The following is a 24,755-nucleotide window of genomic DNA, read 5'->3' as shown; positions in this document are numbered from 1 at the left end:
TTATGGGGAATTGTATAATTTTCTACTAATTCAATTGGTTAGAGAATGAGATTTTGTTTAACAAGTAATATATTCTCCTCTCAAAACAATTTACACCCTTAAAGATTCTCATAAATAAAGTTGTCAAGAGTATTTCATGCCATATTCCTATCACGCAATGACTACATCAAGCTTGTGACTCTACAAACTTGTTGGATGCATTTGCAGTTCATTTGGATTGTATTTCAGATTATTTTGTGCCCAACAGAAATTAATGTTAAATAATATATTGTAATTTTTTTTTTGTCACTTTTATTATAAATAAGAATGAAATATGTGGATGCTACCATGATTATGGATATTCCTGAATGAATCGTGAATAATGATGAGTGAGAAAGTTAGAGAGGTTCAAAGATCGTACCACCAAGACATGCTAACCTCTCACCACTAACAATAACAGAGGTTATGTCTTGACGGTATGATTTTTGGGGGAAGCATACAGTATAGTTCAGTATTTGAATTATTTATTTTATAGTCATTCTTGCTCATCTTTATCAAGGGTGTCAATTTTGGAACCCACTTTATATATATATATTGTTTTTTCTTATTCTTGCTGTGTTATTATGCATGGGTAATCTTGGTATAATGGCAATGTTTAGGTTACTTCTAATGTGATGGGTGACTTTTTATTTCAGTTTTTTTGTTTAAATATAATGCTAAGGAGTTGTGATACCATGACTCTGTTTAAATGGTGGACTTTTTCGGTAAACTTGTTTACAGTGCCACAATGTTTACAGTGCCTTGCAAAATAATCTAATAATTCTAATAATTCATTGTGATGTTTTTCATATTTTGTTGCATTACACCCTGTAATTTAAATTCATTTTATTTGGGTTTTATATAATGCACAGAAAAAATATTGTAGGCCTCCACAAGTCTGGTTCATCCTTGGAGGTACCACATTCATCTGTACAAACAATATTACACAAGTATACACACCATGGGACCACACAGTTGTCATACCGCTCAGGAAGTCTCCTGTCTCCTGGAGATGACCTTACTTTGGTGCGAAAAGTGCAAATCAATCCCAGAACAACAGCAAAGGACCTTGTGAAGATGCTGGAGGAAACATGTACAAAAGTATCTATATCCACAGTTAAATGAGTCCTATATCGACATAACCTGCCACTGCTCCAAAACCGCCATAAAAAAGCCTGAGTTATGCATGCTCAAGTTTTTTTTTGTTTGTCTTATTTAGTGTTTGTTTCACAATAAAACATATTTTGCTTCTTCAAAGTGGTAGGTTGTGTAAATCAAATGATACAAACCACCCAAAAATGCATTTTAATTCCAGGTTGAAATGCAAGAAAATAGGAAAAATGCCAAGGGGGTGAATAATTTCGCAAGCCACTGTAGCAGATGTTATGTAGAGAAATGCTTGTGTTTCTTGCTCCAACAGTGCAGTAATATCTAACAGGTTATATCATACAATTTCATAATAGACACAAATCTAAGTAAAGGAATGGAATTGAGAATATATAAATATATGGACGAGCAATGTCAGAGCGGTATAGACTAAGATCCAGTAGAATATAATATAATACAGTATATACATATGAGAAGAGTAGTGAAATATATGTAACATTGTTAAAGTGTCCAGTGATTACAGGGGTATGTACAGTGGGGCAAAAAAGTATTTAGTCAGCCACCAATTGTGCAAGTTCTCCCACTTAAAAAGATGAGAGAGGTACACTTCAACTATGACAGACAAAATGAGGAAAAAAAATCCAGAAAATCACATTGTAGGATTTTTAATGAATTTATTTGCAAATTATGGTGGAAAATAAGTATTTGGTCAATAACAAAAGTTTATCTCAATACTTTGTTATACACCCTTTGTTGGCAATGACAGAGGTAAAACGTTTTCTGTAAGTCTTCACAAGGTTTTCACACACTGTTGCTGGTATTTTGGCCCATTCCTCCATGCAGATCTCTTCTAGAGCAGTGATGTTTTGGGGCTGTTAATGGGCAACACAGACTTTCAACTCCCTCCAAAGATTTTCTATGGGGTTGAGATCTGGAGACTCCAGGGCCTTGAAATGCTTCTTACGAAGCCACTCCTTCGTTGCCCGGGCAGTGTGTTTGGGATCATTGTCATGCTGAAAGACCCAGCCACGTTTCATCTTCAATGCCCTTGCTGATGGAAGGAGGTTTTCACTCAAAATCTCACGATACATGGCTCCATTCATTCTTTCCTTTACACGGATCAGTCGTCCCGGTCCCTTTGCAGAAAAACAGCCCCAAAGCATGATTTTCACCCGACCCATGATTTCCACCCGACGAGTTGAGTTTTTACCAAAAAGTTATATTTTGGTTTCATCTGACCATATGACATTCTCTCAATCTTCTTCTGGATCATCCAAATGCTCTCTAGCAAACTTCAGATGGGCCTGGACATGTACTGGCTTAAGCAGGAGGACACGTCTGGGCCTGCAGGATTTGAGTTCCTGGTGGTAGGCTTTGTTACTTTGGTCCCAGCTCTCTGCAGGTCATTCACTAGGTCCCCCCGTGTGGTTCTGGGATTTTTGCTCACCGTTCTTGTGATCATTTTGACCCCATAGGGTGAGATCTTGCGTGGAGCCCCAGATCGAGGGAGATTATCAGTGGTCTTGTATGTCTTCCATTTCCTAATAATTGCTCCCACAGTTGATTTTTTCAAACCAAGCTGCTTACCTATTGCAGATTCAGTCTTCCCAGCCTGGTGCAGGTCTACAATTTTGTTTCTGGTGTCCTTTGACATCTCTTTGGTCTTGGCCATAGTGGAGTTTGGAGTAGTGACTGTTTGAGGTTGTGGACAGGTGTCTTTTATACTGATAACAAGTTCAAACAGGTGCCATTAATACAGATAATGAGTGGAGGACAGTGGAGCCTCTTAAAGAAGAAGTTACAGGTCTGTGAGAGCCAGAAATCTTGCTTGTTTGTAGGTGACCAAATACTTATTTTCCACCATAATTTGCAAATTAATTAATAAAAAATCCTACAATGTGATTTTCTGGATTTTTTTTCTCATTTTGTCTGTCATAGTTTAAGTGTAGCTATGATGAAAATTACAGGCCTCTCTCATCTTTTTAAGTGCGAGAACTGGCACAATTGGTGGCTGACTAAATAGTAGTGTACACCGAGGAACTTGAAGCTTTCCACCTTCTCCACTGCGGCCCAATCGATGTGGATAGGGGGGTGCTCCCGCTGCTGTTTTCTGAAGTCCGCGATCAGCTCCTTTGTTTTGTTGATGTTGAATGAGAGGTTATTTTTCTGGCACCACACTCCCAGGGCCGTCACTTCCTCCCTGTAGGCTGTCTCGTCATTGTTGGTAATCAGTCCTACTATTGTTGTGTCGTCTGCAAACTTGATGATTGAGTTGGAGGCGTGCGTGGCCACACAGTCATGGGTGGGCTGAGAACGCACCCTTGTGGGGCCCCTGTCTTGGGGATCAGTGAAGTGGAGGTGTTGTTTCCTACCTTTACCACCTGGGGGCAGTCCGTCAGGAAGTCCAGGACCCAGTTGCACAGGGTCCACAGTTAGCTCTTTATCCACAATATAGCAGGGGGTGTAAAGCCATAACACATACATTTTTCCAGCAACAGACTATGATTGATAATGTCAAAATCCACAATGTGTAGCTGTGCCACCAGAGACTCTGGGTTCGCGCCCAGGCTCTGTCGCAGCCGGCCGCGACCGGGAGGTCAATGGGGTGACGCACAATTGGCCTAGCGTCGTCCGGGTTAGGGAGCGTTTGGCCGGTAGGGATATCCTTGTCTCATTGCACACTAGCGACTCCTGTGGCGTGCCGGGCGCAGTGTGCGCTCTAGCCTCCCGAATGGGCCTCCGAATGGTGCAGTGGTCTAAGGCACTTTATCGCAGTGCCACTAGAGAACCTGGTTCAAGTCCAGTCTCTGTCGCAGCTGGCCGCGCCCGGGAGATCCATGGGGTAGCGCACAATTGGCCCAGCATCGTACCGGTTAGGGGAGGGTTTGACCGGCAGGGACGTTCCTGTTCCATAGCGCACTGGTGACTCCTGTGGAGGGCTGGATGCAATGCACGCTGACACAGTCGCCAGGTGTCTGGTGTTTCCTCTGACACATTGGTGTGGCTGGCTTCTGGGTTGAGTGGCGGTTGTGTCAAGAAGCAGTGTGGCTTGGCTGGGTTGTGTTTCGGAGGACGCATGGCTCTCGACCTTCGCCTCTCCTGAGTCTGTATGGGAGTTGCAGCGATGGGACAGGACTGTAACTACCAATTGGGGAGAAAAAGTAAACATTTAAAAAAAAAAAGTTGGATGTCTAGCGAGCTAGCTGGCTAACACATGTTACTGTAATATCAGTGGATGAGCTATGCAGATTAAAGCAGTTACACATGTCTGGAGTTATTGTAATATCTTAGCACAATGAGGCAGGGATGCGGGTAAAAGAACAATGTTTGTCAGATGCCATGGGTCAAGTGCAAGTACAGATGATCACCTGTAGTAATTAGTAACAGCACAGGCACTCTAGGTAAGTACATGTACATACATTACATGTTTTCTGAATGTTTCCATTAATGTTTTCTTCCCTATGTTTGTAGGATGACAACGATGATGATGATGATGATGATGATGACGTCTCCCTGTTTGATGCAGAGTAGGGTAGTCAAAGACGACTAAAATCAAGAAATTTGATTCAGCATTGCACTCAGTGGCTCAGCCAGAAAACAGTATAACTCAATGGCTTTCAGCCCTGAATACAAGCCACAGTCCCATTCATATCATATTTTACAGGCATCCAATGGTCTCCTCCTTCCACCTGTTCCTCTGGGTGCTCATAGTGCTATCTTGATGTACCTACTCTGTGAGCTCCTCAGCAGTAGCTTCATTGTCTGCATGGTCACCGTCATCCTCTTCCTGTCAGCTGACTTCTGGACCGTTAAGGTAGGCCCTAAACAGTAATACTGTAGAACAAAACAGCAATAGAATAGTAATAGAATACTAATATAATAGAATAGTAATATAACTCCAATAGAACCGCAATAGAACCAATAAAATATCAATATAACATGTGTAAATATTCTCTTTTGTATAGTCTCTTTTGTTTAACTAAGTAGCCTAATGACGTATTGACTCCTCTACCATATTTCAGAACATCACTGGGTGGTTGATGGTGGGCCTGAGGTGGTAGAACAAGGTGGATGGACAATAGAAAAAGCCACTGGGTTGTTTGAGTCCAGAAAGGTAGGTCACACACATCCCAATCTTTTCGGGGCAGATAGTAACTAACTGCCCTCCACTGAATTACCTTCTTCTGTAGGGGTAAAACCTAGTTCCATAGAACCTGTATCGACTCTGGATTGTGATGTCATAACAAAGCCTATTACTGTATATACATGTGGTCTCTCCCAATCTTGAGGTGTACTTTCTTTGGATACACTCAAAGCATTATAACCCTCAATCCTAGAATTTAACCAGCACTTTGTATTGCAAAATACTTACTTGGTCAACAAGCTAGTTGGCATCCACAGATGTGAGAAGGTCTTCTCTTTCCTATCAGCCTGGTGGGAATTCGAAGCAGCTGGTGTCAGATCCAAGTCGAGGATCTTCTGGTTGGGCCTGGTCATGTGTCCAGTCATCTGGGTCTACTTTGTCTACAGCACACTCTTCTCCTTCAAGATCAAATGTCTGGTTAGTCAAATCTAGTCCATTATATTTTAAAGTGAATATCACATGGGTGTCAACACAGCTGAGTTAAGTGTTATTTCTTAGCTTTGCCAGTGCTCTCTCAATTTGTGGAGATTGCTTCATTGTCAGACATACTGTGTAAGGCGTCACTGCTGACATTACTCATCAGCACCATCGTCTCTTTCAAAATGAAGTGGGCTAGTTATTTTTTAGCCTTGCCAGGTTTCTCTCACTATGAGGATGTTGCTCCGATGTCAGCCATAAATGACCAGTTCTTATAATCTCGCACCTCTCTCCTCCACCCAGGCCATGGTCATCATGGGCGTGGTGCTACAGGAGGCTAACCTGTACGGATATGTTCGCTGTAAAGTGGGTGGTAGGACCAGTTTGAAGAACATGGCTACTAACTATTTTGGACGGGTAACTTTTTGAATGCATAGTCTGACAACTGTGACATGCTTAACACCCTGGCCATCCTACAATCTAAGCTTGATCTCACACAAATTATCAATGAACCCACCAGGTACAACCCAAAATCCGTTAACACGGGCACCCTCATAGATATCATCCTAACCAACTTGCCCTCCAAATACACCTCTGCTGTTTTCAACCAAGATCTCAGCGATCACTGCCTCATTGCCTGCATCCGTAATGGGTCTGCGGCCAAACGACCACCCCTCATCACTGTCAAACGCTCCCTAAAACACTTCAGCGAGCAGGCCTTTCTAATCGACCTGACCCGGGTATCCTGGAAGGATATTGACCTCATCCCTTCAGTAGAAGATGCCTGGTTGTTCTTTAAAAATGCCTTCCTCACCATCTTAAATAAACATGCTCCGTTAAAAAAAAAACAGATATAGTCCTTGGTTCTCTCCAGACCTGACAGCCCTTGACCAGCACAAAAACATCCTGTGGCGTTCTGCATTAGCATCGAACAGCCCCCGTGATATGCAACTTTTCAGGGAAGTTGGGAACAAATATACACAGTTAGGAAAGCTAAGGCTAGCTTTTTCAAGCAGAAATTATAAAAAATATCTTCCGAAATTGTTGCAACCCCTATTACTAGCCTGTTCAAACTCTCTTTCGTATCATCTGAGATTCCCATAGATTGGAAAGCTGCCACGGTCATCCCCCTCTTCAAGGGGGAGACACTCTAGACCCAAACTGCTCTAGACCCAAACTGCTATATCTATTCTACCCTGCCTTTCTAAGGTCTTCGAAAGCCAAGTTAACAAACAGATTACCAACCATTTCGAAACCTACCATACCTTCTCCGCTATGCAATCTGGTTTCAGAGCTGGTCATGGGTGCACCTGAGCCACGTTCAAGGTCCTAATTGATATCATAACCGACATCGATAAGAGACATTACTATGCACCCGTATTCATCGACCTGGCTAAGGCTTTCGACTCTCGAATCACAACATTCTTATTGGCAGACTCAACAGCCTTGGTTTCTGAAATGACTGCCTTGCCCGGTTTACCAACTACTTCTCTGATAGAGTTTAGTATGACAAATCGGAGGACCTGTTGTCCGCACCTCTAGCAGTCTCTATGGGGGTGCCACAGGGTTCAATTCTCGGGCCGATTCTCTTCTCTGTACACATCAATGATGTCGCTCTTGCTGCGGGTGATTCTTTGATTCACCTCTACGCAGACGACAACATTCTGTATACCTCTGGCCCTTCTTTGGACACTGTGTTAACTAACCTCCAGATGAGCTTCAATGCCATAGAACGCTCCTTCTGTGGCCTCCAACTGCTCTTAAATGCAAGTAAAACTAAATGCATGTTCTTCTACCGATCACTGCCCGCACCTGCCCGCCCATCCAGCATCACTACTCTGGACAGTTCTGACTTAGAATATGTGGACAGCTACAAATACCTAGGTGTCTGGTTAGACTGTAAACTCTCCTTCCAGACTCACATTAAACATCTCCAATCCAAAATTAAATCTAGAATCGTCTTCCTATTTCACAACAAAGCATCCTTCACTCATGCTGCCAAACATACCCTCGTAAAACTGACCATCCTACCGATCCTCGACTTCGGCGATGTCATTTACAAAACAGCCTCCAACACTCTACTCAACAAATAGTATATGGGGCATTGGTTTTGTCACCAAGGCCCCATATACTACCCACCACTGCGACCTGTACGCTCTCGTTGGCTGGCCCTCGCTTCATACTCGTCGCCAAACCCACTGGCTCCAGGTCATCTACAAGTCTCTGCTAGGTAAAGCCCCGCCTTATCTCAGCTCACTGGTCATAGCATCACCCACTCGTAGCACGTGCTCCAGCAGGTACATCTCACTGGTCACCCCCAAAGCCAATTCTTCCTTTGGCTACCTCCTCTCCTTACAGTTCTCTGCTGCCAATAAAGCTGGAGACTCTTACCTCCCTCACTAGCTTTAAGCACCAGCTGTTAGAGCAGCTCACAGATCACTGCACCTGTACATAGCTCATCTGTAAATTAGCCCATCCAATCTACCTCATCCCCATACAGTATTTATTTATTTATCTTGCTCCTTTGCACCCCAGTATCTCTACTTGCACATTCATCTTCTGCACATCCTACCATTCCAGGGTTTAATTGCTATAATGTAATTACTTCGCCACCATGGCCTACTTATTGCCTTACCTCTCTTCTCCTACCTCATTTGCACATGCTGTATATAGATTTTTCTACTGTATTATTGATTGTATGTTTGTTTATTTCATGTGTAACTCTGTGTTGTTGTATGTGTCGAACTGCATTCCTTTATCTTGGCCAGGTCGCAGTTGCAAATGAGAACTTGTTCTCAACTAGCTTACCTAGTTATATAAAGGTGAAATAAAATAATTAAATGAATAAATAAATAAATGTCCTGATTCTCCATCCATTTCCAGAAGTGTGCACTTGAAGGCTCCCTGACATACTTTGGGAGACGGATGGAGAATTGGGATGCAACGTGTCGGCCTTACTGAAATGGACAAGAACTGTCTGTATTTATTTAAATCAGGATTTTGTGTGCGTATCTAATGTTGTGTTTTTGTTTTGTGTGTTTTCTCTCTGACAGGCAATGACTGAACAAGAAGAATCATAGAGAAGGGTGACTGCTCTCAGATTTTAGCTTATGTTTGCATTATTTTGAATGCTACAGTATACCTAGAGTTTTACTAGAACCTAATGCAAAATAGAAACATTTTGTAACAAGAGTTTTCACATTATAATACCATTTAAAGTGAGAAAAATGATCATTTCTAGATAAGTCTGTGCTTTTCCACTGTAGCTATACAGACTCAAGGCCTTATCTGTTTTATTTGTTGTTTTGCATTTTATCCCTAGACTTTATACAATACAGTGAAATGTTGTTTCTGACTTGTATTATACAAACATGTTGCATGTATAAAACTGATGGTTGTAAAGCAATATAGAAGATCAAGTTCATGTGTAAATAGTATATTTATGTAAAAGAAAAGAAATGTGAGGCATATTTTTGCGGAGATACATTTATAACGTTTCCAAAATGAGCTGTGTGTTTTTGAGTTTTTCTGGATTTCCTTCATGAAGTGCATTACTAAACTTTTAGGAATCTAAAATCTTTCATTTTAATTTGATGTGTGGGGTCAAAGAGTACACACAGGACCCCTTTGTTTTTACACTGATGCTACTCGATGTTTATTATATATGCATAGTCACTTTACCCCTACCTACAAATACAAATGACCTCGACTAACTTGTGCCCCGCACATTGACTCGGTACCGGCACCCCCTGTATTATTGTTATTTTATTGTGTTACTTATTTATTTTTAATTTATTTTGTAAATGTTTTCTCGACTCTTTTTCTTAACTGCATTGTTGGTTAAGGGCTTGTAAGTAAACATTTCATGGTTAAGGTTTACACCTGTTGTATTTGGCGCATGTGATTAATAAAATGTTATTTGATTACACCCCTCTGTTTCATAGTTTTACTCATGGGAACTTGATGGGAAGGTATTTTCATAAAATTAAATGATGTGGCATAATTGAATCAGTATTTTAAAGTAACTCATAAGCCTACTTACGTCAGTGGTGCGTTGGTCATGTTAGGTTCAGTGCGCAATTAATGTTAGGATCGACAGCGTCAACTTGTGGAACATTATTGCAACGTTTTCTGACACAACAAAGATGGCCACTGTTCATGACTGATGTGAAGAAGACGGATACGGAAGCGAACTCGTTTTGATTGCCCCGCCCCAGCTGATGAGAATCTGGGGGTCATTGTTATTATTTTGTTGAATAGCTTTTGCTATTATATTTTCAATATTGGTGGCCTTTCTTCTGTATCTACGTTTGCCAAAAACACCTAGGATGATTCCGACCGAGGATGCGTCCGCGAGGAAGAGGGAGATAGAGGAGAAACTAAAGCAGGTCGGTTTCAGGAAATGGGAAGGGAAGGAAATGGGAGAAATCTCTAGCTAGCTAACGTTAGATAGCTAGCATTATTTACTAGCAAAGCGATATTTGACTTTGGCTACTAAATGTTGTCCTCTCTATGCATGTTATAAGTGTAATTTGTTCAAATGAGTTTACAAGTGTACACTGCACAGTCATACCCGACTTGACCTGTCGTAACACAGCCACACAGAGGCGTTTTTCTTTGATCAGCGTTCTCAGACCTTTAACGTTACACTAGGAATGGTTGATAAGCAGATGTTCCAACAGAACCAAGCTATGCTGTATTGTAGACATCCCTGTCACTATCCTGCGTCTCGGGCCGCTGTTGTCATAATTCGTTCATTCCCTCTATGAGTAACAGGAACAGGAAACCCTGTCCTTCATCCGAGAGAATATGGAGAAGAGTGATCAGCTGACTAAAGGGATGGTATGTTGCAGGTTGACACTCTTTTCCCACTCAATACTCATAGAAATATATTTCATATAGTTGGTGAATACAAAAGTCAATGGTTCCTTTCAACTATTTTTTGACATTCTCATAATCTGTACTGTACACTTGAAACCTGGGCCTAGTAATTCCACATAAACTGTTATTTTACTGCTGACTCTTTCTGCAACCCACCACTGCTCCCATGCAGGTGTCCATCTTGTCATCGTTTGAGAGTCGTCTGATGCAGCTGGAGAACTCCATCATCCCAGTACACAAGCAGACAGAGAACCTACAGAGGCTTCAGGAGAATGTGGATAAGACCCTGTCCTGCATGGACCATGTCATCAGTTATTACCATGTAGCCAAGGACACCGACAAGATCATCAGAGAGGGGTGAGAGTCAGACAGGGCAGACAGACAGACGGAGAGAGAGACTGGCATCTATTTATATAGACAGCTGCACGCTGTTAAATAAAATGTAAATAAATAAAATGTTCACGCAGTTTTATTGAGTGTAACGTTTTGACCCAAAAGTCGGCGTAAGGCTATTTTTGCATTATCGCGCTCTACTTAACTATTATCCTGCTATCCTTGGATTTAATCTTCCATGATATGACAGTCATCATATTTTATTCAGCACTGTCCTATTGCTTCCTGTGTTGGAGTAGAGAGTACTGTAAGCAGTGCTGTTAACTACTAGCTTTTAACTACTAGCTAACAGTCCAGGCAAAATGTCTTAGCTTGGGATAACAGACCAAAGCTGATACCTGGTGCTATGTTTCTATGTTCCAGGCCAACGGGTAGACTAGATGAGTACCTGGCCTGCATTGCCAAGATCCAGAAAGCTGTTGAGTACTTTCAGGACAACAACCCAGATAGCCCTGAGCTCAATACAGTGGTACAGTACTCAAATATCGGTCTCTCTCACTCGCTCTTGTTTTCTTGCTCTCTCTCTTTCTCTCTTCTTTCTCTCTTTCATTCCCCCCTCTCTCTCTCATCCCCTGTCTCTGTCACTCTCTCTCACTCCCTCTAATCTCCTTCCTCACATCTTGTTATCAATAACAATACATTCTCAACATTAAATACTTACTTCGCTGTACTTTTTACTATCTACAGAAAGCACGATTTGAGAAGGGTAAGGAGCTCCTGGAGGCTGAGTTCCGTGGTCTGCTGACCCGCTACAGTAAGCCTGTTCCTCCCATATTGATCCTGGATGCCATCACTGTAGATGAGGAGCTGGAGGTTCAGGAGGAGGTGACTCTAGAACACCTCCCTGAAGCCGTGCTACAGGATATCATCTGTATCTCTGGCTGGCTGGTGGAGTACGGACGCAATCAGGGTAGATCACCCACACTTTATACATTGTCACTGATCTCTGTCCCCAGTCATTTCTCCTTTAGCATAGTCCCTTGGAGTATGGACTCAACCAGGGTACTTGTACTGTACATGAAATGCACTCACTCTTCCATTGATGTCCATTTCATGTTTGAAGGTGTCATCGGTTTCTTTTCAAAGGATGCTGATTCTATTTTATAGTACATAAATCAAATAAAATGTTATTGGTCACATGCGCCAATAAGAAATGAAAGTAACAAATAATTAAAGAGCAGCAGTAACATAACAATAGCGAGGCTATATACAGGGGGTACCGGTACAGAGTCGTGTGGCGGGGGGGAGGAATGTAAATAGTCTGGGTAGCCATTTGATTATTCAGGAGTCTTATGGCTTTGGGGTAGAAGCTGTTTAGAAGCCTCTTGGACCTAGACTTGGTGCTCCGTTACCGCTTGCTGTGCAGTAGCAGAGAGAACAGACTATGACTAGGGTGGCTGGAGTCTTTGACAATTTATAGGGCCTTCCTCTGACACCGCCTGGTATAGAGGTCCTGGGTGGCAGGAAGCTTGGCCCCAGTGATGTACTGGGCCTTATGCATGACCCTCTGTAGTGCCTTGCGGTCGGAGGCTGAGCATTTGCCATACCAGGCAGTGATGCAACCAGTCAGGATGCTCTCGATGGTGCCGCTGTAGAACCTTTTGAGGATCTGGGGACCCATGACAAATCTTTTCAGTCTCCTGAGTGGGAATAGGTTTTGTCGTGCCCTCTTCAGGACTGTCTTGGTCTGCTTGCACAATGTCAGTTTGTTGGTGATGTGGACACCAAGGAACTTGAAACTCTCAACCTGCTCCATTACGTGTAGACTTAATACTATTATATATATGTTATGTGGATTACGTGTTGAGGAGAGATAACACGGCAATAGGAGATTGCAGTACAGGTCACTCAGATGAAGCCAGTGTCAATGAGGAGGATGAGGATTCAGTCAGCCAACAGGAAGAGCAGTAGCAGGACTGTGGATAGGGTCAGATGAGATCCCTAACAGCATCAACCCATCTCACCCTCAGGAACCGTAAGTGGCAGAAACAGACTAGCTGCCCCTTCTCTCATGGTTAGTGCTATCCGGGATCCTTGGGACACCCCTACCATAAACCTAACCATACCCCTAACTTAACCCTAACCGTTTTCAACTTCAGAGGGGTGAGGTCAGAGTTAGGACGTCCCAAGGATCCCGTTCAGCACACTACATGATAAGTTGAAAACCTTTTCCTTGCATTGGTGTACTCAGAACCTACCACACCCTTGTCAATTCCATAATTATGGGTTTTATGGTGGTTATCGTCCAGTTTTGACCACTTCTTCTCTACCTCTGCAGACTTCATGATTATGTTCAACAGTTGTACTCAAAACCTGCTCTTAACACAGATGTAGATTTCATAACCATATTTATGTATGATAGTTGTCCTCTCCTCTTGACCACATCTCCTCTCTGCTCTGCAGACTTTATGAACGTTTACTTCCAGATCCGCTCCAATCAGTTGGACCGCTCCATCAAGGGTTTGAAAGACCACTTCCGGAAGAGTTCTGCCTCTTCTGGCATCCTCTACTCACCAGCCGTTCAGACCAAACGCAAGGACACTCCCACTAAGAAGGCACCCAAGAGACCAGGTCAGTGCCCTGCTGCGGCCCGGTAACATTACACTCTGCTGTGCCTCCATGATGATTCAACTATAGCTATAGTGTCACTATCACTCTCATCCGTATGCTAAAATCATACCCACCACAAACAGGTTCATATCTACCACAAGTTCACAGAATGCATTACTTCATCACAGTCACCACAAACAGGAATATACACTCTGAGTGTACAAAACATTATGAACCACCGGCTCTTTCCATGACAGACTGACCAGGTGAATCCAGGTGAAAGCTATTGTCCCTTATTGATGTCACCTGTTAAATCCACCGTAGTAAGTGTAGATGGGGGAGGGGAGACAGGTGAAATAAGGAGTTTTAAACCTTGAGACATGGAATGTGTGTGTGCCATTCAGAGGGTGAATGGGCAAGACAAAAGATTGAAGTGCCTTTTGAACAGTGTATGGAAGTAAGTTCCAGGCGCACCGGTTTGAGTGTGTCAAGAACTGCAGCATTGCTGGGTTTTTCTTTTCTTTAACAGTTTCCTGTGTATATAAAGAATGGTCCACCACCCAAAGGTCATCTAGCCAACTTGACACAACTGTGGGAAGCATTGGAGTCAACATCCCTGTGCATCCCTGTGGAACGCTTTTGACACATTGTAGAGTCCATGCCACAATGAATTGAGGCTCTTCTGAGGGCAAAAGAAGGTGCAACTCAATATTATGAATGTGTTCCTAATGTTTTGTACACTCAGTGTAGATATCAAAATAATCTTATCATACACTGTAATACAATTTCAGACAGCTCACACACTTAAGAATGTCCCTCTGGTCTGAACATTCTGAGTCAGATGATTGGTTGTAGTTCCCCCTCTTGCGTAATTCTATTCTGTTTCAAGTGTCCTCCAAATCACTGAGAGCATGATTCATCATTGTCGTCACGACTACCGAGCTTCTCTAGCATCTTCAGCCTTATTAATGGACGACAGTGTCCCTCACCACCCCTTCTATGATTACATTCCAAATGGAACCCTATTCCCTATATAGTACACTGCTTTTGACCAGGGTCCATAGGTCCCTGGTCAAAAGTAGTGTGCTACTGTATGTAAGGAATAGCGTGCCATTTGGGACGTAGACTATATGTTCCTGTGATTTTGCCTTCTCTCTCCTTGTCATGACCCCAACTAACCCCTCTGCTTTCCTCTTGTTTTATAATCCTCATGTGTATTGTGATGATGGTGATGACAGTCTACATCCCAGGTAAAGAGAAAAGCTTTAGTGTGTCTCTCTATCGTCTCGTTACCATCTCTTGCTTCTGTTAACTGGACGCCACATTTCACCACAAACGAGGGTGCCGTAGTCAGTGACCAGAACACCGTGAAGTAGAATCATGCCATCTGACGTGGAAACAGTTATGCTACCACTCCCCTATTCAGCGTGATTGATAGTTTGTTGTTTTTGTCACTTAGGTTAGTTGGTCACCTCCAGTGGGGTTTCTTGATGTAGTTGGATACAGGAGGAAGAGGCAGACTTGACAGAAGCATCTTGCATGTCTTTATTTTGACCTCCCAGTTTTGTGGTTTCTTTGGTGTTTGCCAGGAGTGTTTGGGGTTTTGTCTGTATTGTGACTGCTCTGCAACCAATATAAAAAGTTCTAAAGTATTTTAAGGTAGTTTATAGATGGTTTATATTGACTGACCTGAAAGCTAACATTTTCTCCATCAAAATCAGCCAATTGCAGAACATGAACATATTTATACCGCTTGATTTAGAAGTAATTTAACCACATGGCCTACAACATCCGATAACTAAATGCTCCTATGCTATAACAATGCATTTGCTACATGGCTTATATTCTATTATAATTGATCAAAAAAGTTGCTCAGTAATAGCTTACGTTGCTAGAATTGAAAACATCATAGGCAAAGCATAAGTTGAGGAATAAGGATTGTTTCAGACATTTCTACGTAGATCTATTTCTGCATCATTATTTCTATTCTGTCTCCCACTTCATTGATATTACTAATAATGCATCAATTGCTTACTAACACACAAACCCAAGTCGGAATCGTGTACTGTTTTACTTGCTCTCTATTTGTTTGCATTAACTCAGGCTTTTGTATGAATCTATACGTCTATAAGATGTAAAACATATAACCATGTAACAATTTTACCTACCAATGCTACGTTAATGTTATAACAGTAGTAGTGTGAGTGAATGTCCATAATAACAATGCTGAAATGAATGTATTGTTAATTCTGATGGCTGTTTTGTTTGTGTTTGTATAATGAACCTAACCTTTACATTTTCTTTTTGTTACCTTGCTGGTGGAGTGTGCTTCGGCGCACCCCGTCATAGTGTGTTTATCTAGCTGTGCTGTAGTTCTACCTTGTAGTTGTATTTCTGTGTTGTGTAGTAGCGGTGCTAGGCCACGGTTCCCATTGCCCCCCCCATCTCTTCTCACTCATGATTGGTGGTGGTGAAGGGATGTGGTGTTGGTGTATCTTCATCACACTACCTAGCTCTCTTCCTCTCATCTCTCTTCCCCCGTTCCTACTTCGTTTCTCTATCTTCTTTTCTTCTCTGTGGACCCCTGGATTGTGTCTGTGTGTCACTCTGTGGGAGCAGGGACCATTCGCAAGGCTCAGAACCTTCTCAAACAGTACTCTCAGCATGGTCTGGATGGGAAAAAGGGGGGCTCTAACCTCACTCCTTTGGAAGGTAACGCACCCTGGCTTTGTTGTCTTCTCTTCGGTGTCTTTCTCTTTCTATCACTATGCCAGTGTACTGGGGTTACTGGTCTGTTGCTCTTGTCCAGGTTAACTTGTTGTTTTTGTTAAACAACAGACACACTGGCTGTTAGACGCTGCAAATAATTTAAAAGCTATGTTGTTTAATGAATACAAAATATAGTTGTAATTCAAATGTTTCATCTTCAGTGTAAGGTGAATGTTATAACTCCTTTTTAGCTAGCCTGAAATATACCACATTGAAATGTAGTATTTGGTAATAGAAGTTTACTTGCAACACGTGTTAGAACTGCAGCAGGTCTAAACTGGTGTGACTTCTGGCTTTCAAAGTAATGTAAATCTGGTTCCTGTAAAAGCTATAACATCCACTAACTATCTCAGACACAGGTCAAACAAACTCACAAACCCATTGGTCCCCCTGACCTCCCCCTGCCCCCCAACAAGGGTGTTCTCTGCTTTCCCCGCTGGGTGCTTGGTGGTCAGTATATGTTTCTAGGCGAGTCCCAGGCTTACCACTTGGCCTATAGGCCCCAGGAGTGAGCCTGGTTCCATGACTATACCCCCCCTCCCCCCACCCATCAGGTCACGATCATGACCAGCGGGTCAAACACCAGTCAGACGCCCTGACCGACAAGCATGGGGCAGCAGCAGGTGAGTAAGGGGGAAGTTTGCTCCAAAATGTCCATATGGGGAACAAGACACCCACCAGTATTCAAGCCCGTGGGATGTGATACCAGGTTCAGCACACATCCATTGACAGCTATGGAAGCCAGTGGATATGTGCTGACAGTTAAAAAGTTAGCTATTATTGTTTTAAAAACCTCATCAAATAGTAGTCAGTGGTTCTTTTCAGCTTATATACTGGTCAGGTAATGTCATTATATAAATGTGAAGTAAATTCTCCCCTACTGGCATTCTCCATTTTGCTTTTAAAATACAGTGAATATAATTTTGAACAAATACATGCCCAATATTTATCTCCCTTCGGGGGAAAAAACACCATTCATGGAAGTAGCACATCAAGTAAGCATGCTGTAAATACACATATCTAAACAGTCATAATTCTCAGTCAGGATTGTTGGTATTATTGCAACCTGCCCAATGCCTCTGGTCCACCAAGTCTCATCTCCATCCTGTCCACTAACTGACCTCACCATGTGCCCCTCAGGGAAGGATGATGTCCTGGACATAGAGATTGACTCTTACATCCACTGCATCAGTGCCTTTGTGAAGCTGGCCCAGAGTGAATACGTCCTGCTCACAGAGATCATCCCTGAACACCACCAGAAGAAGACCTTTGACTCCCTCATACAGGTCAGGCCTCAGTCAGCCAAGCCACAGGCCTTTATGACTCCCTCATACAGGTCAGGCCTTAGACAGGCAAGCCACAGGCCTTTATGACTCCCTCATACAGGTCAGGCCTCAGACAGGCAAGCCACAGGCTTTTATGACTCCCTCATACAGGTCAGGCCTCAGACAGGCAAGCCACAGGCCTTTATGACTCCCTCATACAGGTCAGGCCTCAGACAGGCAAGCCACAGGCTTTTATGACTCCCTCATACAGGTCAGGCCTTAGACAGGCAAGCCACAGGCCTTTATGACTCCCTCATACAGGTCAGGCCTTAGACAGGCAAGCCACAGGCCTTTATGACTCCCTCATACAGGTCAGGCCTTAGACAGGCAAGCCACAGGCCTTTATCGTTTCGGTTGCCTCTTTTTTTCATGTCAGATGAGGACAGTAATATCATAGCTCACTGTATGATCATGTCTCAACCAAAGACAGGCGAACAATAGGCATTTCTTACCCAGAAGAAGACTAATATAACATGATCAATGGTCTCCTGAGTTTACTGTGTCTGTGCAAATAACAAGATTGTTTTCAAAGAGAATGTTGTCAAATCAAAGTTTATTGGCCTTATGCACAGGATACAGGGTGTAAATGGAACGGTGAAATACTTACTTGCAAGCTCTCCTCAGCAGTACAATACACGTTATCAAAATGGTAAAGAAATAAGTAATAAAAAGTAGTAAAATAGGAATGTTGACAGAGGCGTGAAGTACCAGCTCTGATATTGGCTCTCTGATATAATGTACAGTGAAGCTGACTCCTCCTGTTTCTCTGTCTGATCTCTTGTGTCTTAGGAAGCCCTGGACAACCTGATGCTGGAGGGTGACAACATAGTGGCGGCAGCACGGCGGGCCATCATGAGACACGACTACTCTGCTGTCCTCACCATCTTCCCCATCCTCAGGCACCTTAAACAGACCAAGCCAGACTTTGACTCCACGCTCCAGGTAATGTAACCTACAGGCCTCACTTAAGCAGATGTATGAATTAACAATAAACTATCTGAAATGTAATGCCAAAGCCAATTTTATGTTGGACAACAGAAAGCTTTTTGAATTAAATTGCATTATGATCTAATTTCCCTTTTCCCTTCATGGTATGTATCTACAGGGCACAGCTGCCAGTACCAAGAACAAGCTGCCTACCCTCATCACATCCATGGAGACTATCGGAGCCAAAGCCCTGGAGGAGTTTGCAGACAGCATCAAGGTAACTACACTCCACCGATCACTCCTTAGCTCTTTCAACCATACTATACACAGCTTGAACCCATTAACAAACTATTCCTAAACTATTTACAGTATAATATGTATGGACATTTTATTAGGACCAGCATCTCCTAGTGTTCTTGTAAGAGAGAAAAAATATTGAAGACAAATTTGTGTCTCTCTTTTCTATGACAGAATGACCCTGACAAGGAGTACAACATGCCTAAGGATGGAACTGTCCATGAGCTCACCAGCAATGTAAACCAGCACCCTCCCTCTTGACATACAGTCTGCAGTTTATATAGTGGCATATGTTGCTGTTAGCCTCTCCATGTCACATACCGTCATCCCTTACAGTATTCCTCACCCTGGTCTCTCTCTCTCTTCCCCAGGCCATCCTGTTCCTTCAGCAGCTGCTGGACTTTCAGGAGACAGCCGGAGCTATGCTGGCCTCTCAAGGTAGGGAGGGCTGAGTGGACTGTCCTGTCCAGGCATCCTATTGCCTATAAGGTCCACTGCTTTTGACCAGGGCCCATATGGCTCTGTTCAAGAGTAGCGCACTATATAGGGAATAGGGTGCCATTTGGGACGGACTCCGGGTCTGCTGTTAGTGTCCACCAGCTTCTGTCTGTCCATTGTTTGTCTGTTCTGAAACGGTAGTAGTAGACCATCCCATCTTTGTCTGAGAAGTCCCATGTATCCACCAACTGATGTTTGTAATAGAAACTAAACGTCCTCCTTATCTCCAGTTACGTCACATCAGCATTTCTCTCCTCCAGAGTTCTTTCTGGCCCTTCTTCCTCTGTCTGTGTCTATAACTTCCTCTAATGTGTTGCTGACTTGAACTCATCTCTTCTTCACCTCTTCCTCACCATCGCTGCTGCACTGCCTTTCTCTGCCTCTAGAGGGAGCCCCTAGACACTCCATATACTGTACTATGGACATGCTGTTCCCTTTCTAGGGACTATCTGGGTGACCATTTCTAACATCAATGACCACACATATCAGCCTTTGAACCCTTTGAGAGGGAAAGATATGGACCGTCATAACAAGACCAATCATACTAGCAATAAGGATGAAAAGGGGCCCCCACTGTTCGGGTTAGTCCCTCCTGCATCCCAGTACCGTGACCCTATACACTCACCCCATGCCCCTTACCCATAAACCACCATACTCTCTACCTATCGCTGTCTGGCTGTTAACAGTACTTTGCTTACTCTGCACTAACATATCTTTTCTAACCTTTTGCACTTTGCTTCTCTCATCTTTTCTGTCTTTCTCTTTTTTGCCTTGCCTCTGCCCTAAAGTACTGGGGGACACGTACAATATCCCTTTAGACCCCCGAGGTAAGCCAATACAAGACAGGTGCTTCACTACCAGAGGAGTAGGGAAGGACAGCGCCATTAATACGTTTCTGACTTTATGAATGGTCTCAGGTTTTTATCAACATGTTGTTTAGGATTGAGTTAATGGATGAGTAATGTTACACAAAACCCATTAACAGAAATACATCGATAGTATGTATGGGTAGTAGTATTGCATCCTTATATGATTGTAAAGACTGTGGAACATGGATCATGCTACTGAGGTGCTTACAGTATTATGGAAATTGCGTTTTTCCAGCCAGTCACACTCTCCCATATATTTTACATTTAAATTGTAATTAAGCTTTCGCCTCTAATGAATGAAGTTATTCGAACAGGAATAAAAATGACTATAATTCAAATCCCAAAAGAGATCATGGGAGACTAACAGAAAGATGATATGATATTATATCCCAGTTGAGGGATTAGCAGTGACACAGTGGATTATGTCACTCAGCGGTTATAGATATGTTAACACTGTTTTACAATCTGCAGAGACCAGTTCGTCAGCCAGCAGCTCTGAGTTCAGTAGGAGACTTCTCAGCACCTACATATGTAAGTTTAGGAAGTGAAGATGTGTATGTTAAAACGTTGCATGTTATAAAGAAAATCAAGAGCTTAATTAAAGGTAGACTTGGCGTTTTAATGTTGCCACGAGCAGCACTGCTGATATTGCGATTAACGCAATGCAAGATTTTGCTGTCACACAGAGTATCTGCGCATGTGCAAAGGTTCGCTTCACGCTGTTACAGGGTGGTTGCGACAGGACCAAAACAGGGGAGAAGTTTAACCTTCACCCTTCAACGCTCTTAGTTGTTGCGGAAATGAACTGCTGCTGTTTACATTGCATCTACGTCATCTCGCTGAGTCTACCTTTAAGTAAAGATACACGCTGTATGTAATCCATTTGTACAGTAGCTATATAAAGGACAGACCTTTGAATTGTTTTGGTCACATTATATAACTTTTCTCCAACACAAACATCCCCTCAATGACAATAAAGTTGATCCTATATATCTTATATAACTAGATGATTCAAATGTGCATACAGTTGGAACCAACCAAGCACAGTTTACAAATGTCCTTGGCTCTGATTCTGAATCTGGTTTGCTTCTCTCTCAGGTAAAGTGTTGGGGAACTTGCAGCTGAATCTTCTCAGTAAATCCAAGGTGTACGAGGACTCTGCTCTGAGTGCCATCTTCCTCCACAACAACTACAACTACATCCTCAAGTCCCTGGAGAAGTAGGCCCCGATATCCCCTTATTATCCCACCAACGTGCCTGCACGACCTCACACACAAACCATTTCCATTGATATCTTTCGAAACTACTAGTAACCCTATTGATATCAGCTACTCAAATATATATATATATATATATATATATATATATATATATATATATATATATATATATATATATATATATATACAGTAAGCACTAATCAACAAACGCATTGCCACGGAGCCAAACACCTTTTCTAATGCAGATGCTCAGGCAGAGAATTGATATACCATAAAGCAAGAATATACTTAGTCAAAGTCACATGTTATTTTAACCATATTACCCTGTGTGTGTCCATGTGTGTGTCTGTGTGTCGGTCCCTCCCTCAGGTCTGAGCTGATCCAGTTAGTGACAGTGACTCAGAAGAAGGCTGAGAGTTCATACAGAGAGCTGATAGAACAGCAGAAACAGATATACCAGCGCAGGTAAATACATAATGGGCTGAAGGGCATCTGGGTACACTCTCATTTAGATGTAGCCACAGCATGTTCCTGAGTCACTAGCTAGTACCTGCACTACGTAAACTATCTCCTGTGATCTTACATAACATACTATTCTGTTTGTCTTGCTTTTCTTTAGCTGGTACAAGGTCACAGAGCATATTACGGACCGGAACATGCCTGCCTTCCAACCAGGAACCAAGGTGTGACTGTTTACTTGATATGCGTATGTACACTGAGTGTACAAAACATGAACAGCTGCTCTTTCCATGATAGACTGAATCCAGGTGAAAGCTATGATTGCCCTTATTGATGTCACTTGTTAAATCCACTTCGATCAGTGTAGATGAAGGGGAGGATGGAGGCTAAAGAAGGATTTATAAGCGTTAAAACAATTGAGACATGGATTGTGTATGTGTGCCAGTCAGAGGGGTATGGTAGTAGCTGCCAACTTGACACATCTCTGGGAAGCATTAGAGTCAACATGGGCCAGCATTCCTGTGGAATGCTTTCAACACCTTGTAGAATCCATGCCCCGACGAATTGAGGCTGTTTTGAAGACAACTCAATGCAAGGAAGGATGTACACTCGGTGTGTATACAAAGCATACAGCCTTGTTTGTGATGCTTAGCTTGCTGTGCACATTTGCTATTTTATCTGTACATGTGAAGTAAATGGCCTTTCATATGTTCCCTCTAACCAGCTGAAAGACAAAGAGCGTCAGGTGATCAAAGACAAGTTTAAGGTAAGATAACCAACAGCATACAGGTAACACAAAACACATTCAATCCCTACCAAGGATATACTGAGGATTCAAGAGTGATGAATTGGATACTTTTTAAATGTGCCAACATATCAGTTAAAATGCCTTCAATTTAATCTCAAGCTCCATGAACGTATGGTTTAAACGTATCCTTATGGACTGATCCCTTGCTCTCTGTAGGGATTCAACGACGGTCTGGAGGAGCTGTGTAAGATCCAGAAGGTGTGGGCCATCCCAGACAAGGAGCAGAGAGACGCCATCCGCCACGCCCAGAGGAGAGTGGTATCCGAGGCCTACAGGGCATTCCTACAGAGGTGAGTCTTAAGCACCACCACTACTGTGACATCTGTGTTATTCCTCCTCTCTCACATTTTTGTAAAGGATGGTAACCATTGTAACTTGTAGGAAATGTATTTATTTTCTGGGTTCGTCTTCTGTTAGTCAGAACCTCGCTAAAAGGGTTTCCTTTCTCTCCGCAGCTCAGTTAAGGACGGCTGTAAGTTTACACAAAACATTGTTACTCATGAATGTTGAATTCCTTCACAGATACGCCAACATTTCGTTCACCAAAAATCCTGAGAAATACCACAAGTATCGTCCAGAGCAGGTGGAGGAGATGATCGAGAGGCTTTTTGATACCTCAGCCTAAGCCACGCCCATTGACCACACCCGCAAAGTAACCATACCCCCAACCCTCATAACACTCAGCTCAACCTCCTGGGTCCCCTACGACTCAGGCCTGTTCAGGAGGATGTAACGTTCACATAGAAATGCATTGTGTAGAACAGATATGATTGTCTGTCAGATAAAATAGGGAATTGTGTCACCTCTATTCATTCTATTTATATCTGCAACATTTGGAAAGTTTTACTGAATAAACCCCAGAGCTCCTGCCTCCCCTGAGACACCCATTGCCCTATGGGTGTCTCATACTTTATGCTCTTTTTTATATAGTAAAGTATTTATATGTAATTTTCTTGTTCTCCAATCAATGAGCATCTGAATCTAATAAAGCAAAGTCTGTGATTTGCGATGATGTTGTTATTGTTTTGTTGGTGGTGGGTAATGCAATTACATAACAGCACAGTAGCTACATATACTTGTCCAGTCAGTGTGTTGTGTACTAATAACTAATCTAATTGAAAAGGTATCAGATGTGAATAGAATAGAATTACCAGTTGTCACTTATTGTTGTCATTTATTCCAAATTATGGTTATTCTGGTGAAACTATTAGTTTCATCTTTGAAACCATTTGTTTCAAGGTATTAGCTTAATCTAGAATATATGTTCAGATTGGATGAATACAGCAATAATGCATGACAAGTATTGCGTGGCCGGATCTGTACATTTTATAAGATACTACTCTCCGACCACACCAAATCCTGAAATCATCAAAATGCTAATAATGTCGAGAGATAGCTAATGTTTGGATTGAGTCGACACATCAGTTGTAGAACTTGGAGATGGGCATTGGAGAGATAGATGCAATAGGAAGGTTGAGGAGTAGGATTATTGTTTGAAAGGTAGATGCAATAGGAAGGTTGAGGAGTAGGATTATTGTTTGAAAGGTAGATGCAATAGGAAGGTTGAGGAGTAGGATTATTGCTGGAAGGTTGAGTAGGATTATTGCTGGAAAGGTCAAAGCAATAGGAAGGTTGGGGAGTAGGATTATTGTCTGAAAAGTAGAAGCAATAGGAAGGTAGAGGAGTAGGATTATTGTCTGAAAAGTAGAAGCAATAGGAAGGTAGAGGAGTAGGATTATTGCTGGAAAAGTAGAAGCAATAGGAAGGTAGAGGAGTAGGATTATTGCTGGAAAAGTAGAAGCAATAGGAAGGTAGAGGAGTAGGATTATTGCTGGAAACTTGGCCTTATTATTCAGCTCCTCCACATTAATACTAATACCCAGCATTGTTCGCAAGTGTTTCTATTTACGTTTTAGTCATATATCCAGAGCAACATACAATTAGTGCATTCATCTTAAAATAGCTTGGTAAGAGATCACAACACAATCGTATCAAGTACATTTTCCCCCAGCAAAGTATTTATCAGCAAAGTCAGTGCTAGTGGGAAAAGTTCTTGTTAAAAATGTTTTATGT

At 42.4% G+C, this 24,755-nt stretch overlaps 1 protein-coding gene and 1 pseudogene across 13 annotated transcripts; both read left to right on the top strand.

Moving 5' to 3' along the window:
* Positions 1-4,431: 4,431 nt before the first annotated feature.
* LOC110503118 lies at positions 4,432-8,766 on the top strand (annotated as a pseudogene).
* A 1,037-nt stretch (positions 8,767-9,803) lies between these two features.
* exoc7 (exocyst complex component 7) lies at positions 9,804-23,691 on the top strand. Of its 13 annotated transcripts, XM_036960502.1 has the most exons (22): positions 9,804-10,074; positions 10,463-10,528; positions 10,740-10,924; positions 11,324-11,429; positions 11,648-11,870; positions 13,364-13,531; positions 14,749-14,760; positions 16,130-16,222; positions 16,834-16,902; positions 17,420-17,565; positions 18,394-18,546; positions 18,710-18,808; positions 19,003-19,065; positions 19,200-19,266; positions 20,115-20,153; positions 20,667-20,726; positions 21,294-21,414; positions 21,785-21,880; positions 22,035-22,098; positions 22,599-22,640; positions 22,839-22,972; positions 23,205-23,691. In XM_036960502.1, the coding sequence occupies exons 1-22, from the start codon at positions 10,015-10,017 to the stop codon at positions 23,305-23,307; spliced, it is 2,169 nt and encodes a 722-aa protein (XP_036816397.1). In that variant the 5' UTR covers positions 9,804-10,014; the 3' UTR covers positions 23,308-23,691. The 13 variants fall into 13 exon arrangements, with proteins under 13 accessions (XP_036816397.1, XP_036816398.1, XP_021436760.1 ...); XM_036960503.1 differs by lacking the exon at positions 14,749-14,760; XM_021581085.2 differs by lacking the exon at positions 16,130-16,222.
* Positions 23,692-24,755: the final 1,064 nt, after the last annotated feature.

Source organism: Oncorhynchus mykiss, chromosome 23, assembly GCF_013265735.2.
Source record: "Oncorhynchus mykiss isolate Arlee chromosome 23, USDA_OmykA_1.1, whole genome shotgun sequence".
NCBI classification, from domain to species: Eukaryota; Metazoa; Chordata; class Actinopteri; order Salmoniformes; family Salmonidae; genus Oncorhynchus; species Oncorhynchus mykiss.
The sequence above is the reverse complement of the archived record's forward strand: the minus strand, read 5'-3'. Positions and strand labels throughout refer to the sequence as shown.

Coding starts and splice junctions, on each gene's coding strand:
- exoc7 (XM_036960502.1), top strand. CDS start 10,015: ATGATTCCGACCGAGGATGCGTCCGCGAGGAAGAGGGAGATAGAGGAG. Junction 21,415..21,784: donor ATCCTCAAGTCCCTGGAGAA/GTAGGCCCCGAT, acceptor TCCCTCCCTCAG/GTCTGAGCTGATCCAGTTAG. Junction 22,099..22,598: donor CCTTCCAACCAGGAACCAAG/GTGTGACTGTTT, acceptor CCCTCTAACCAG/CTGAAAGACAAAGAGCGTCA.